We start from the raw sequence: 17,360 nt of genomic DNA, 5'->3' as shown, positions 1-17,360 counted from the left end.
CCCATCAGCCTTATATTTCTTGTGCACATTTATGACTGTATGCTCAAGGAACTTTTGTGGTTGCGGTGATTCACAATTTTTGAAGAAGCTATTTTATAACGCCATTCCTTACAAGTCTCTAGTAAAGTTTAGACTTTTGTCTTTTCAGCAGTCCTGGCCATTTTATGATATGCGTTATGACATAGCAAATGGCATTCCTGGCCATCGGCTAGGCTAAATATAAGGCTTACCTAGTCTGTTGTAGGCCACATTTTGGCCTTTGTTGTGACTCAAAAACTGACATCCATAGAAAAGTTTGGTCTCATCTTGAACTGGAGTATCCGCTGATCAATTCCATACCTGATATGTTATGATCCACTAAAGTAAGGTACGATACGAGATGAATAAATCTCCATTTCTGTTATATTTGCTGCCATCCTGACTGTAACCAGTGTTTCCTCTGTATTCATTCTGCAGCGGCGGTATTATGAGTGCCGCTCCTAAATTTCACATGATCATTAATATTAATGGGCTACTGATATTTTTTACTCGTATACTGTGCAAGCACAATAATACCCTACGTTACAGTGGAATTGTTTTGAGTACTCGACCAGTGCATCAAATCCCAGAATCCCCCCCTCCTCATTCTTCAAGGGACATCGAAGTGAAAGTTACTGTTATAAGAGTAGCATAGCTCCTTTAAGGAATAGGGCAGTGTGTAATGTGTGTGAGTAGCGAGTGTGTGGTTGAGTGAGTGTGAGAGAGCATGCAGCAGAAAAGTGACAGTGAACACAAGCAGAGCAGTGGAAAAGGTTAGCAGAGAGTTGTCAGTCTGGCAGTAAATGTACAGTACAGGCTACAGTGTGTCAGTTAATAAATGCTGCAGCTTCTCAAGACCAAGAAATGTCTTTTCTGTTCTTAACCCCCCCTTCTCCCAAAAGCAGTCAACCTAGGAGAAACAGTATACAGTATGATATACAGTATATAACTACAATATCAATAAAGCATTAGTTGGCCTATACAACCACTTGCTCAAGTTACCAAGACGTGCTCCATGTCAGGTCATGGTAACACTTTAACCACAAATTTCATGTTGTTTTAGCCCAATTTCACAGAGTGCCACTTATTGTAAAGTATTTGAATGGAGCAGAATTTGCACAAACAACAAATAAACAAAACAAAAAAAAATTAAATCAAAACTTATCTTTAAACAAGGACATTTTGAGCATAAATCTTTTCCACATCCCTTCCATCATGGGTATAGTCAATTGAATGCTCTTCCTAAATTTCCAGGTCACATAAACTAAATTGTATCAACTGGGGTTATCCATTGGTTCACATTAATCATCTCTTCCCTGTAGTTTGACTTCATTTTCTTTAAAGGAAACTAACATAACACATATTCTAAAGAGCCAATCAGTCAAAATGTTCCATGACCAGTGGCAAGGAAACACTCTCCCTGAGTGATGCATATTCAGAAAGCACTTTAAATGACCCCCGGGGAATGATTAGTGCTATTTAGAAACATATTAAACTTTAATTTTTCTCTTTATTTATAAGCCTCTTAAGGAAATAGTGCACACTTAATGTCTTTGCTATATCACAAGACCTGGGCAATTGTTAATATAGAAACATAGTAGAATGCACAATACAAATACGATCATAGCTTTATTCAACTGAAACACAATTGCTTTATTTTAAACTTTTTGTATGTAATTTGTATGCACCATTTCAAGCCATGGCATATACAGACTTTGTGTTTTACCTTGAGGAGTAAAAACAGTGAAAACTGCTGCAGCTGAGAGAGGAAACACAGTAAGACACAATAGGTTATTTTTCTTTAAAAAATGTCTCCCTTTTTTTTTTTTTCTCCTAATGCACGTTTATTCCCTCTCTGTCTTTTTCATCCATGACTTATCACCAGCACACAGTGGTTGCTGTTTATTATTAATGACCAACAGTCTACAGTCTTTGATTCAAGGGGTTGACAATAGTAGAGAAATGAACAGACAATGGAGAGCCGCACAGCCACTGTTATATCATTAGTCAGTGATGTTGAGCTCAGGAGTGATTTTGTGATTAAGTGCTGTAATTCTCTTTTTGGTATGCCCGCTGTTTCTTAGTCTGTCTCATTTTATTTCACTTAATAATTTCATATATTTCTCACACTGCCTTTTGGCATAACAGTACTGCAACAGAGTGAGAAGTTTTTTTTTTGTTTTATTTTTTTCCTTACTCAAAACAAAACATGTCTTATGGCTGAAATGCAATTGGATCTAATGAGGCTTTCTTCAGCGAAGAAATTGCTGCCAAGCTGTTTCTGTGAAATCAAAGGCCATTGTGACTATTCTGGAAAACATAATGCCATCATTAACAATCAATGAATATTAGAAAATGGACTGAGAAATGCACCATGGATTGACAGCTGTTGTTTTAGTAGTTATTGTTTTCCCCCTTAAGATCTAATGTACACCTCAAAACACCAGCTCTGTCTAATGAAGGTGAAAATATATATTTTTTTCTGTTTTAAGCTAAGTACCTATATACCTATTATGGCTATTAGAACTAGAGTTCCAATACAGTTCACTTCAGGGCTCATATAATTAGTCCTGTCCATTATATTTGATGAGTGTTAATAGTGTGAGCAAGAATGTGACATAGCAGCTGGAAGGGGTGTATCGCTTTCAGACTCGCTTTTAATATCTGGACATGTAACAGATACAACCTGTCAAGCTGTCCAACTGCTCAAAAATCTTTCCCAAGATTGATTATCTGCTTTCCATTATTGAATAGTCTTATATAAGACAGAGATGTTGTTCTGTTCTCAAGCTATAAATATCTTGCTGTCATTGACCCATTAGTGTTGCTATGGAACATTGTTTAAAAAAATGAAAGTGTGGCAATCACTGTCAATGCCTCTTCACGTACATGTCAGCGCTAACCAAATAAAGCATTTGATAAGAGCATGAGCCCCTATGCAGGATTTACATTCAGTTCACAGCATGTAATAGAAAGAGACAATCCAAACTACTGCAACTGGATAGACTGGCAGATGAAAGCATATCTTTGACATATCTTTATATTTCACCATTTTGCAAAGGTGTTCAAATTCAATTGTTCCATTTTTTGTATTTCTGTGGTTTTCTTTACAAGATGTGATAATATCAAAGACTCAAAATGTCTCTGAAACATTTAAGATCATCAAGAGTCAATAACACTGTCCTTTGAGTCAGTGACTGATGAAATTCTTTCATGTTTCTTTTAGATTTTAGGGCACAATTGGTGTTTAAATGATAAAGTCAACCACAATAACATGAGCAACCAGAGGAAAAAAGAAAGCCAAAACCAAATTTGTGGATTTAATAAAGTATTTTCTGTGATCACACAATATTTTCACCTATGGCCACAGTGGCCAATTTTTTTGAGAAAAGATTTTCTAGTTGATTTTATGACACCTAACTGAGCACAAGTTCACACTTCTTTGACCTTTGTGATAAAATCATTGAAAGGTTTATCTGTGCAAAACATTTCAGTGGTTTTCAAGAATCTGAAAAATGTGTTATTTCTTCTTTCAAAAGTTTCATGATCTGGAAACAAATAAGATATAACCTGCTGTATATATGAATAACAGCTGGTATTATACTGTTTTTATGCTCATATCACTATTGAAGTGTTTTTTTTCTGTTGGTGGGTAAAATTAATCATGCTTGTCCCAACAGAACATAGCCAATCAATACTTTGTGCAACAAACCCAAATGTGGCTTTAATGAATTGCATTCTCGGAAGAATGAGCAAATTACTATGTAATTGTCATGATTAAAGTAAACACCTTGTTTCTGTACTGAAAAATAAAAGTGCTCACAAAATTCCTTGACCTGAACCAGTTGGAGAGAGAGCGAGACACACACATCTGTCACACACACAAACAGGATGCCTGGTGAAATAGTCGCAACACAGTTTGGCTAATCTTGCTATACTTGTGCACCCCTATTTGTATCATGGATCCTGGGTGTCCTCTGCCTCCTGTGTGCCCAGCGGGCTTTCCATCTGTTTCTGAAGTGGGTCTGATTGCAAACATTCCTCACAGAGTGTGAACTCACTGCTGTCGCGCTGCAATTCACCAGCAATCTGTTCAATCTACACCACTGCTGGTGGTTGATTGAAAAGCGGCAACATTACTTCCCTTTGACATTACTGGCGATCGCACTACACATGCTACAAACAATCTGCATTTAAATCTGCAATATCCAACTTGTTTTAAAATTTAGCAATTTCATATAATTGCATTTTTTCTGCAATTCAATATACTGTATTTCCATTCAGTAATATTTCTCCATAAACGAAGAAACATTAGATTCAGATTGGCTTCACATGCAGGTGGGCCTCACAGGAAAAAGATGCATGCATGTAATCCAGTGCAATTTTAGCTCAGGTGACAAGTTGCACACCTTCAACCCTATCAAGCCCCTCACCAAATGTGAGCTGGTTTGGTTGCACTGTGAACAAATAGTTGCAGGACTGAGAGGATTTTATTTGAAAAAAAATCTCTGCACACCTGAATACAGGGGCATTGGAGGAAGGTGCAACTTGAAAACAATGAGAAGAACTCCCGCACACTGTCTCACTTACTGCTGAAATATTATTTAGATCACAATGCTTCGGTCTGTCCGACCTTCATTTGGTAACACTTCCATATAGTATATATATATATATATATATATATATATATATATACATAGGAGCTGCCTCATCAGATGACTACAGAGATTGGTTTAACTGATGAGCAGCTTGAACTAACACAAAGCATGTGCGTCACCAGTTAGAAAATAGCATGAAAAAGATACAATATATAACGATGCCAGTAAATCTTAAGCAACATCCCTGTGACCATCCCTGTGGATCAAAAAATAGAAAATAACAAGTGAATTAAGAGTAAATATACTGATATATCATGAATCTTATAGTGTTATCAAATATATTAAATCTATTCTATCAAAAAGTCAAAAGGGAATGTAAATTAGGGACAAAATTCTAAATTTGTCAAAAAAAGTTTTAATTGTCATCATAAATTAAACATATCTACCTCCAAATACCATTAAATAGTCACAGGTTAAGGATGTACAATCGCATAAATAAATAGCATAATTAATGCAAATTCGTCAGTGAATCTATACAGTAATATTCACATAATCTAAGTAGTAAAAGAAACATTATAGAGGCGAGGGATTAAATAGACTTAACAAATGCATATATATTTTTCAAAAAATTAAAAAAATGATATGAAAAAATGTGAATAGACATATTAATGAAGGCATTGCAGAACAAGGAAGACTGATTTATGGTGTTTTGTTTATACCCAGTTCCAGGTATTTGTCTAATAAATATTGCATTCCACGTGACCGAACTTTTAGAAAAATACAGTACATTAAGTAGAAGTTCATCATTCAGTCCCTCGTGAGTCAGGGTCTGTAAAGTGAAAATCCAGAAAGGACTGAAAGGATTATTACTTTAATGCTCCATTAGCAGCCATAATACTGTGCAGTCTTCTTCCAGATGTCTAGCCTACTGAAAAGCGTGCAAATGTGGAGTGAATGCCGAGTGAATTAGTTTTAGTTTATTTGTGAAATACAAGGCCACGGATGAATTAGCCTGAGAAAGATGTCAATAGATAGACAATAGATGATTGATCTCTCCTTCTGTGAAGTGTCTCCATGAACCTTTCCTCCACTTTGATTGTGTGGTGTGATTTCATCTTTTAAACTGATATAAAAAACACTGTTGATGCAGAATCATGGTTCATTTTTTATCTGCAAGGCCTGCTATTTTTAATAGTTGGCAATTAGGTTTTGGAAAACACATTATCACCTTAATGTTTAATGATTGGCTGATACATATCTATTTGTTTCTGAACTTCTTCTTGGGTGAAAATTAGGTACACAAGATGTTGTTGCGACTAACCGACAGAACCGAGCATGTTTAAATTCAGTAGGTTTTACTATGGAGCATGACATGCTTTATATTTGCCACATATAGTCTCTATAAATGAAATCATTTAGCCTCAGATCAAGTCCATCTACTGTATTACACTCCACTATTCCTGTAACATAATGCCTGATAGTAATCCAGGGACTCTGAAATAGTGTAGGCTATAATGAATTCTATAGAAATCCTCCCCCCACACTCCAGCCTTGTGCTATACACTCTGTTGTTATAACAGATTTTCTTTTTCATCCTGGATTTCTGTACAAAATGATTTAAATCAATCAGTCAATCAATCATTATTTATATGAAATCCGATGAAATTAAATCAATATAATAAATATAAATAAATAATAATACCTTGACACTGAAATAAAATGATAAAATAACAATGTAATATCATATGATTTAATAGTAGAAACAAAGTTAAAGAATAAAATCACATAACATCCATAAAGGAGAGAAAACATAAGAGCAAAGTTAAAACTGAACCATGAAAAAACCATAATAAATTATATTCCATGTATAAAATTGACCATTCAAAATTAAGTAATTCTATAAAAGCCCAACTTAAAAGCTACACATGAGTACTTAAAGCTTACTTTGACAAAGAAGAGAGTTGGAACACTTTTGAATGGCTCAGTAACAAAGCTTTATAGTGTAGCTAAACCATTTATCTGCAGTTAAGCTCTTACAGATACACACACAAGCCCTGCTCTCTGATGTGTGGTCGAAATAATTCACACAACTTAACGTTTGAATAGCCATACAATAGTCAACATGCAGCTAGAGAATGACATAATCTACAACTCAGTAGTAGCAAATAAAGCAATGGGAAAAACATTTATCCTTATATAATTTTCGGAACATTTTTGCCACCCAAGTTGTCAAGTCGTTATTAATTCTGACAGGGGACTGATTTAGATTGCAGCAGCATCTGCTTAAATGTGTATCATTTAAACATCAATAAATTATTACCCATTAATGTTGAGACATTAGTTTAATTAATATAAACAAACCAGAAGACTGTCATCCTCTATGCTGATTTTTCAGTGTAAACTCTTTAAGCCTTGCATTAAAATGCGTCTCACATCGCACATCCAGATTGCATCTACATATGATTTAACCTGATTACATTTACACCTGGTATTAATGTGTCTCCAGTGTCCACATTGAGATTCGATTGAGATCCGATCACTCTGTCCAGCTCAAACAACCAAACATCACACCCTCCTCTTTGACAACTGCCAATAACAACCCCTTTATGGTAGTTTCATGTGCGTAATTTTTTGTTGACACTGCAGCCAGAACTGGTTGTAGCCAATCTCCACCATTTGCTTAGCTATTGCTTCATAAATGGCTCGTTTGCAATATGAATTGCATTTCTTGTATACTTTCGTCAAACCAAATGGAAAGCAGACACTTGGTCTTGTCTTCACTCCATCCACGAGTGTCTTGAATATCCATAACTTTGTTACTTTGCTAGTAGCTTAGCTCGCTAACTGGCCGATGGCTGCTACAACGCTGGTTTGGAACAGTTGCGCGTGATTATGTATTTCCACCCACTTAGTTGTTGTATGTGGATTGACAACGCAATTGCATTTACATTTGTGTTCAGTGTGGTCACAGTGTGTCCCTGACCACTTCTGGAGTTGGTTTGGAAGATCGGATCACAATCCGTCCTCAGTGTGTCTTGGCTGCATTTACACCTGTAATTTCATGTGGTCAAGCACTATCCGACTGCAATCTGATCACCCAAAATGCATTTTAATGCAAGGTGTAAAGGGGGCCTGTAGTTCTTGACAAGGAGCGACATCATAATTGCAACAGGAACAAACAAGGAACAAACACTGTTAATTGAAAATGAGATCTCAATTTGCTGATATGGGAAAGAGGCTTTCAATTTTTTCTAATATGGTGACATTTATTTAAGTATATTAGCCTATCAGTATCAGTTAAAGTAGACTTCACTTACTGTAGGGGAGTCAGAGGTTTTGATATATTTGAAGGCTTTGGAGCACGCATTCAGCAACAAGCATGCAGCATGCACCTTTGACCACTCTATCACCGGGCTAATACAAATTCAGCCTCTTAACTTCTTATACTGTGCAGGGTGATGAGGGGGCTTGAATTTATCAAGCACACATTGGGTAAGAAGTGGGATATTTCCTGAACAGGTCACCAGTCTATTGGTAAATGGACACATGTAGGCAGACAAACATATTCATACCTATGGGTAGTCCAATTTATTCACCCAACCGAGAGGAAGCCCACATGGCAAGAACATGCAAATTCCGCACAGAAAAGCCACAGCTTGCCTGAAAACTCAAATTCACTACGATCCTGCAATGAGGTGATAGTGCTAACTACTGAGCCACCATGCAATATCATTGCAATAGAGTGTCACAAATATGCACCCATTCATGCCAGTGGGTCAATTTACAGTCTCTAATTCAAGTTTCACATACAGTATTTTGGAAAACCAGTTAAACACGCAAAGCAAACCATTACACAGACTTCTCAGTGGGAAATTTAAAGGGGGAGGTGTAACATCATAAAAACCTGTAAAGTGTCATCCAACAGTTTGTGTGTGTTTGTGGTATGAAGATGACATGGTGGGGTGTCAGCATCCGATAAAACAGTAAACACTAATTGAGTGCTGAGGCGTGGTTGCTCATTTTAGGTCTTTCTCCTTTCAAGCAATCAATTTGTTTTGTTTTGTAAACATACCTTTGCTATGGCCAACAAGTGGAACCATATAAAAGGAGGTTGTCAAATTATGACAATGCAAGAATCATACACAAATAAAATTCAAGGAACGCCTGTCATAATGTGCTTTGTCCAAATTGGAGAATAACATGTGGTGTACACTACATTGTCATGTTTATAACATTTACAATACTTGCCAGTGTTCTCAGACATATGCTGACTTTAGTAGATAGAGTTTTTTTTTATTTTCTTCACCTCTAGAAAATCAAAGAAACATGCACTGCAACTGAAAAGCATTTGGTTAAACTGTTGATTTGCCTTTTAGACCTTCAAAATGACTTTCAATTTTGACATGAGAAAAATGCTGTAATGGCTCAAGGAAGCTTTTTAGCATACAGTAGCTGTATTATCTAAGCAGAAGCCTTGGTCTGCTGTCAATTTCCTTAATACCGTACTAGACCTCAACCCACAGTAGATTCCCTCTCCATCAACTTGCCTGACATTCAGGCAAGTGTTAAAGTTGGCATAAAGGAGCTGAAATATTGCACATGTACATACTCTTTCCAAATAAACCCACCACTGAGTTGAGGCTTCATGTGTTGGATTCTAAGAGCATTATAGAAGGAGACAGGGTATGTTTACTACAACCCCTCTGGCATCGGATCAAATATTCATGAAGACAAATAGTATCCAGCCTGGTCTGCAACCATGGCATGTAATTCAGATTTTTCTATCTGCACTGAAAAAAGGGACTACAAGCTGTGAGAGACCTAATTTAGACCTGACGTAACACTACAGGGACAGAAGAAAGTCACAGTTATAGAACCAGAACAGAAAAAGAGGTTGGACTGGGTTCTGGTATGTATGTCAAAGTGCAGTGGCTTTTCCACACATGAAGAATATGCTGCAATGACAACAACCCTGAAGATCAGGGAATGTCCTCACATTTCTTTTGTAATGAGTCTACGAGGTGACTTCTTTATATTTCCAATTATACTCCATTTATTGTGTTTGAAACCCTCATGTGACAAGGTCCTATCATTGTGCACTGACACTTACTGGCGGAGATAAAGAGCAAAATAAACAATTTATTTGCAGCAATAAGTGCCCGTAACTAATAAGAAAATAGCCTACTAAGTATATAGCTTTTCCAACCGATGTAAAAATGCATGACCTAAACAGAGAGTCCAATCCTCCACTGGTATTGATAAAATTGTTGCCCTGAATGACATCTGTGTTTCACAATCTAAAGCCTTTACCTGTGAGTGAGCGCTTGCGACTTCGGGAGCTGCCACATCCAGCGCATTCAGAGAACTTGGACCATGCAGTTAGAGTGCAGTCGTCCTTGCAAGCCACCCGGCACTCTCTGATCTGAGGGGGTAAAGGGTCAGCCCATCTCAGGCACTCCGTCATATTGGCTGACTCACCGTCCTCCCCAACACAACTGACTCCTGCAAACACAGGGGGAGGCAAGAAGGTTACTCCAATTATATGAGCAACCCACAGATATCGGATAGCACCTCACCGAGTTAACAGTCAGTCATTGGTATTGTTTTAAAGCTCCCTACAGACATTTCACAGTCTGCTGCAAACCAGTCATTCCTAAAATCAGACATACAAGATAATGTTTTGTTTGGATGAATGAGCACTGAAGGAAAGGACTTCCTCAGTCTTGTCAGAATGGAAGTCGTAGCTATAAAGAATATTCCTGTCCAGCTTTAATGTTAAGATCTACTGAAATGCTAATGCAACCTTCAAGCACAACACCTTTATCAGACGTCTTGAGATAACTGTGATTCATTGAATAAAAACAAGGCATTTGTAATAACACATTAATATGAAAGCTAAATACTTTTGACAGAATGATGTATATGGTATCTAATCAGTAGTATCAAAGTATCTATATCTGATCCAAGATGAATAAAGACATCTACTGTAGCTGCAATATGTGCCTGTGTGTGTTAAAAATAATTCTTTCTCTTTTCTTTTACTACACATCTGATGTAGCACTGAATTAACTGGAAGCAGAATTTCACAGTTGAGAATACCCCTGAACAAGTTTTTGCAATTCTTTCATATCTCTTAGAACAAAATGAAAGTTCACACTTTGTCAGAAAAGACAGAGATGGATGGAGCAAAGGCTGGATCGATATGAGAGGTACATCTGAATCACTCTGCCTACCCGAAAAACCCCAAAACAAAACAAAACAAAACAAAAAACTTAACTTTGCATCTCATATTTTACAAAAACAAATAATCCCCCAAGAATGATGCAGAGCCCTGGGCTAATCAGCAGCAGGCTGATTCATCGCTCTACGTTTTGTTGAAACCAAACTGGCTGAATATCTTTTCAAAGTTGGAAATGTTGACCTTCTGTTTTCCCAACCAAATGTTGAGTCTTATGTCGTCTTCATTAGGCCAAGCAATTTATGAAAATGCTGACACACATCGCAGATGTATTATTCAGTTTTTTGTCAGACCACTGTCTGAGACATGACATGGGAGGTTATACTTGACAGACAGATGGCTGGGTGCAGCATAATTCATAGATTATCACGTTATATAACCAAAACTGTTTGTATTGCCAAATATCCTTATATAATAAATACAATACATTAAACACAAGCAGCTATGCTAATGAGGGTTAAGTTAAACCGTGAATCAATAAGCAAATATTTATATGCCCACACAAATGTCTTAAGAGCATACATATTTTAAAGCAAAGAAGTGATCACATGTCACAGAAATCCTTATTAGTATGCAAATATATGCAGCAAGGTGCTCCAAAATCTAATCACCTACTCTACAGAGGGAAGCTGTGAGGAAGGAGGAAATTAACTTTTCTTCAGTTCTGGTTTTTAAGAGAACGTGTCTACACATGACATGAGAAATTTCTCACATATCATATGTTCTGACAAATCTGACATAAATTATAGTCTTTTTTGCAGAATATGAATAGAGACAATAAGGTTGCGAATCAAGTGGCAAACCTACTTTAATTAAAACACACACAAACACACACACAAAAAATCAGTAAACCTACAAGGTTGGAAAGGAATTATTCTCCGAATTTCTAACACTGACATTTCAGTGTTTTATGGGAAATATCATCCAGTGTCAAAAAACTGGCTCAATCCTGGATACGAGGGAAATAACATACAGAAGGAAACCCCAAAGTACTAATTAAACAAATCTGGGTTGTTCTTTTTTTAAGAAATTCAAATTGAAATAAATGACATGCTGCCCCTGCAGAGAGTGAGAGAAAGAGAGAGATGGAGGAAGGGCATTTTGTAGCTTTGTCAGGTGTCACTGACACCCCAAGAGTGGTTGATTGGACTGTAGTCTCCTCAAACAAGGAATAAGAGCTCACAGACAGATGACACAGGACATAACGTTGCTCAAATACATTGTTCTCTCATGAACATGGACATGGATTTAAGTGAAGCGATTTTACCAGGGAACTCCTTCCCCCCAACACCTCAGTGTCTTTGAGGAGATGTCTTTGAGGAGATTCAGAGATCTACAAACATGCCTTTAATCCATTCCATTGATTTCTGTTTGACTTTTAAATTTTGCCCTCTGACAAAAAATGTTGGGTTTCTATATGTCTGCTGAGAGTGTGTGGGATGGTCATTTACACACAAAGCCTCTATAAAGGCATTACAAGGGAGAGTATAGCTCTTATTAAAGCAAATTTATGTAACATTTACAATCACAGTTATGAAAAAAGCATTTTTTCACATGGTTTAGGTTAAACAGTAATTATATTATGATACAGGTTAAAAGATTAATATTATTTTTTATAATACACAGCTGCTACAGTATTAGTCCAATTAGAACCACTGTAGGAATAATTATATGTCCCTGTTGGCATTTAGTTTACCTCAAATGGTGCTCTCTTTCTACCCAAGCTACTCCACCAGTGACAACCCCATCCTATCATTCCCAGTGTCTTTTATTAGGAGAGCCCAACACTCCAAATACTGACTGATTTTGAACTGGGAGCCATCCATTTTTAACATAATTATTTCAGCCTCTGGTAGCTGAAGCCCATTTGTGTGGCCTTTCACATCATCCCCTCACACAAATGTTAAGAATTTTTGTCACGGTATCTCTGCCACTGACAGGGATCAACTTTAATTATACTGTTACTTAGAAAGGTGAACAACTTTGAGGACCAGCTAAAAGGACACACTTTGAAGAGGCTTGTCACTCTCCAGGTTTTTAAAATCTTTTCCAGGGTAATGTTGTAGACTTTGACATAAAAGTGCATCCTTTTTCAATCATATTTAATCAAGCTTCTTTCTATTGATAGCTTTTATCAACCCACCCCAGAGCCTGTTACATTTTCTATCATTATGTTTAATACTAGTTCTTCTATCTGCATGAAAACCCCTCCCATCAAATTTAATCTTCATGCTAATTCAGTCATACTGCTTTGTATAATGTTCTTCTATGTGATGCCTTGAGAAGAGTAATGTGGATTGGGTTCATTGTGCCTATTAAGTCATAGTTTTCCTGCAGCAAAAGATCCTCAGCATGACTCATTTCTCAAAGCAGTTCCAGTTCTTCTCAGGCGAGGATATAAGATATCCAGCTGGTTTTAAGCCACAAGTTGGCTGAATTTAGACAATGTATTGTAGTTGGTGTGAAATCCATCAGCTCGATGCACACTCAAAGTTTTCTGCTACACAGACCTTTTCTCCTATTCAGTCTCCCATTTAGTAAAAAATGCCTCTAATCTCTGACCCCCTGCATGTCAGGTCAGCAGATGTACCACAGCCATCACGTCATTCTACACTTGGTCAGACATTAGCATTCATTCAACGGGCAGCCTTGCATCCAACCAGGATGGGGCCAGACAGACACTGAAATGGGAGGAAGCACTTATTCAAGCCAAGGGCATATTGGCTGTGTGAACCACAAAAGCAACCTTATAGTACTTGGCTGAGCCTGCAATTTGACTGGTCCTGACTGAGAAGAAAGTCCCTGGTTGGTATTTGAACTGGGAAGCAGTTAAAGTTTCTTTTTATCTTACTAACATCTAACAGTTTCCCAGGGTTCTACACGTATTTCTACCAAAACTTACAAATTTCAAATAAATCACCTGTAATTCCACCAGGAAAGGCTGTCTGGCAACCAAAATTTTGCTCACCTCAATGAAAACAAGAGGTTCCCACAGTAGTAGGAATGCTGTCCCTTAGGTGTATTTTTCAATGTATAGAGATTTTTAGACATGGCATGAATACAAATAAAGTCATTGAGAAGATTAAAACTTAGTGGATTTATTCAAAACTGTATGACTCAGCCTGCCTTAGCTGTGACACACAGTCACTGGTTGTTGTCAAATACTACTACTACTACTACTACTACTACTACTACTACCACTACTACTACTACTAATAATAATAATAAACTTTATTTATATAGCACTTTTCATGCAAGAAATGCAGCTCAAAGTGCTTTACATTAAGAAATGACATGCACTGAGTGCATGTACATAAAAAATAGGGATAAGATGGAAAATACAAAAACAATTTGATGATAATAATAAAAATAAGATAAAAATAAAGATGAAAATAGAATATGTAGAATTCATAACATAAGAAGGAAAATAAAACCCACTGAATAATAATAAAATAAAGAATAAAGTTAAAAAAATAGAATACATAGAATGTAAAAAATCAAGTAAAATACATTTGCAAAAACATTTTAAAAGAAGTGCATGAGTTCAGAGCAAAGTGCAAAAAAAGAATTTCACACAATATCAGGAAAGTCATAGCTAGTTAAAGGCTAAAGTGAAGAGGTACGTTTTTAGCTTTCTTTTAAAAATACTTAGCGAAATGGCTTCACTGCTATCTATCGGTAATGTGTTCCCTAGCTTTGGGGCGTAATTGAAGGCTGCATCCCCGATTTTCTTTCAGCTGTTGCTGGGAATCTCCAATAAACCAGCAGCAGATGGTCACAGTGTTCTTGAAGGCAAATAGTTAACAAGGGAGTTAGCAATGTAACTTGGTACTAGCCCATGAAGGGCTTTGTATATAAGGAGGAGGATCTTAATGTCAATTCTAAATGTTACAGGAAGCCAGTGCAGAGCAGCTAAAACTGCACTAATGTGCTCTCTATCCTCTTGGTTTTGGTTAATGGCCGAGCTGCAGTTTTGAATGAGTCTTTCAGTGTTTTTTTTTTTTTTTTTTTCTCCAGGAGGCCAGTAGAAAGGGCATTACAGTAATCCAGTCGGCTTGAAATAAAGGCATGAATCAATTTTTCTGCATCTTTTTGATTTATAAATGGTCATACTTAACCTATGTTTCTAAGGTGGAAAAATTATATTTTCATCACCTTGTTAATGTGGGACCTGAAGCTTACATCTGAATCTAAATTACCACCAAGACTTTTAAACTCAGATTTAATCCAGAGAGTTAATTTCCCCAGATTATTAAACATCTTTTCTCTTTTTGTTTTAGGGCCAACCAGTAGGATTTCAGTTTTGTTTTAAGAAATTATAGCACATCCATTTAGTCATTGCCAAGAGACAGGTAGAAATGGAGTTTACAGCTGCAGCATCATTTGGTTTAGCAGAGATGTACAGTTGCGTGACTATGGAAACATATATTGTGCTCTCAAATGATGTCACCAAATGGCAGCATGTATAGTGAGAATAATAGTGGACCAACCACCAAAGCAGATGTCATCTTTCTCAGACACATGATCTCCAAGACTGACATAAAACTTTTGCCTTTTCATCTATGTTTTGAACCAGTTTAACACAAAGTTAGAAAGACCAACCAACTTTTCAAGAAGACTGATTAGGATATCATGGTCAATTGTATCAAATGGTGCTCTGTCTAAGAGGACAAGAATTGAGACCTTCATTTCATCAGAGTTTAGTCTGAGGTTGCTGATTATTTTAGTGAGAGCAATTTCAGCTCTGTGGTGTGTTTTAAAGCCTGACTGAAATTCCTCCAGGATATTTTTTTCTTTTAGAAAAAATATTATATTTATTATATTATATTAATGTATTTATTTATAATTATATTTGCACCGAAACTATCTTTTCAAGTATCTTACTAATGAATGAAAGGTTGGACAGCGGCCAATAGCTGGTTGGTGCATTACCATCTAGGTTGGGTTTCTTTAATAAGGGTTTTACAACAGCTGTTTCAAAGGCATCTGGGAAGATGCCTGTTGGAAGATATGTATTTATAATCTTCAGGACATAACTTGAAACACTGTCAAAATGAAACATGAGGTGTAGGAGTTACATTCAGTGACAATCTTGCAAAGCTCAGTTAATGTAATAAAGAATAGTGGAGAATAATATTCTATAGTTCCCAGCATTCTCTGTAATAAACTTGGAAAAGTAAGCCTTTCTTGCCAGACATATTGCTTTGTTATAGACAGTCATGGCTTCAGTGAACTGTGAGGCTAGTTTTCCTCAATTTTCTTTCAGCTGCCTGACAGATTCTCTTATTCTCATTAACATTGTTATTGTTAACCATGGGGAGATTCTGTCAGTTGACGTCTTTTTAAACTTTAGTGGAGCAGCAGTATTTAAAGTAGATGACAAGGTATTTTTGACATTTTCAACCATGAACCATGTCATTAAGAGAGCAATTATAATTGTATGGCTCAAATGATCTCATATGAAATGATCAAATAATAGGGAGCCTTGCTTCAGCCCCGCCATTTAGAAATCTCTTTTGAACCAAAAGTTCCCTTTTGGTCTTTGTTAAAATTAGGTTGGCATCAAAAAACACAGTGATGGCCAGAAATAGGTCATTCAAATTCTGAAACACTTATCAATGTTTAACCCTGTTCTTATTACCAAGTCTAGAGTGTTACTATGCTGATGAGTGGCTTCATTTACTTGTTGGGTGAGTTCAAAGCTGTGCAGTAAATTCACAAGCTCCATGGCTTTGGAGTCATTTTTCTTATTTATATAAATATTTAGGCCTCCATTCAGGATTATTCTATCATATCTAATGATACCAAGTGAGATCAGCTCTGAGAATTCCTGTAGAAATGCTTTGAGCTCAAGAGCAAGATATTCAAATGATGTAAATTCATACAAGTCAATGTCATTAGAAAAAAACTGTGTAGAGAAAATGGCTGCAATCCCTCCTCCTTTCCTGTTTTGTCTGACTGACTGATAAAAATTATAGTTTGGAGGACAAGCTTCTATCAGTGTTGCTATACCAGGAGTGTTGTTTAGCCAGGTCTCAAGTAAAAACATACAATGCAAATTCATTTCAATTATCAGATCATTAACCAAAAAAAGATTTGTTAGCCAATGATCTGACATTATAAAGAGCTAATTTCAGTTGAAGGGATTCTGTGATAAGAAAGGAGAGTGATGATGGTGAACATTGAAAAAATGAATGATTGAAAATTTAAGATTACTGGGACAGGTACCAGATGGTCTATGATTGCTACAATGTGTTGGACCATACCACTGGCTGTTTTAAGATCCCCAGCATGTTAAGGAAGTGGCATGGGGTCTGTTTCATCTCTGGTAGACACCTGAGTAATGATTTCTGTGGTTATTGCTGTTTAATAGTCAATCAGTTTGACTGATCTTCAGTGTGGCAGCTTCAACTAACTCCTTGATTGGTGAGCATGGTGGTGGTGGTGGTGGTGGTGGTGGGGTGTCGTTGGGTCCCTGATTGGGACAGAAACATCCTCTGAATGCC

At 36.8% G+C, this 17,360-nt stretch overlaps 1 protein-coding gene across 1 annotated transcript in view; it reads right to left on the bottom strand.

Annotated features, from left to right (window-relative positions):
* The window catches only part of thsd7ba (thrombospondin, type I, domain containing 7Ba), a 53,867-nt gene extending 43,762 nt beyond the window's left edge, over positions 1 to 10,105 (bottom strand). Inside the window, exon 1 of the mRNA XM_044366655.1 lies at positions 9,927 to 10,105. Coding sequence (XP_044222590.1) covers positions 9,927 to 10,080 — 154 coding nt within the window. The 5' untranslated portion in view covers positions 10,081 to 10,105. The remainder of the gene's footprint in view (positions 1 to 9,926) is intronic.
* Positions 10,106 to 17,360: the final 7,255 nt, after the last annotated feature.

Source organism: Thunnus albacares, chromosome 11 (assembly GCF_914725855.1).
Source record: "Thunnus albacares chromosome 11, fThuAlb1.1, whole genome shotgun sequence".
Taxonomy (NCBI): Eukaryota; Metazoa; Chordata; class Actinopteri; order Scombriformes; family Scombridae; genus Thunnus; species Thunnus albacares.
Note: the sequence above shows the minus strand (reverse complement) of the source record. Positions and strands in the feature narration are given on the sequence as shown.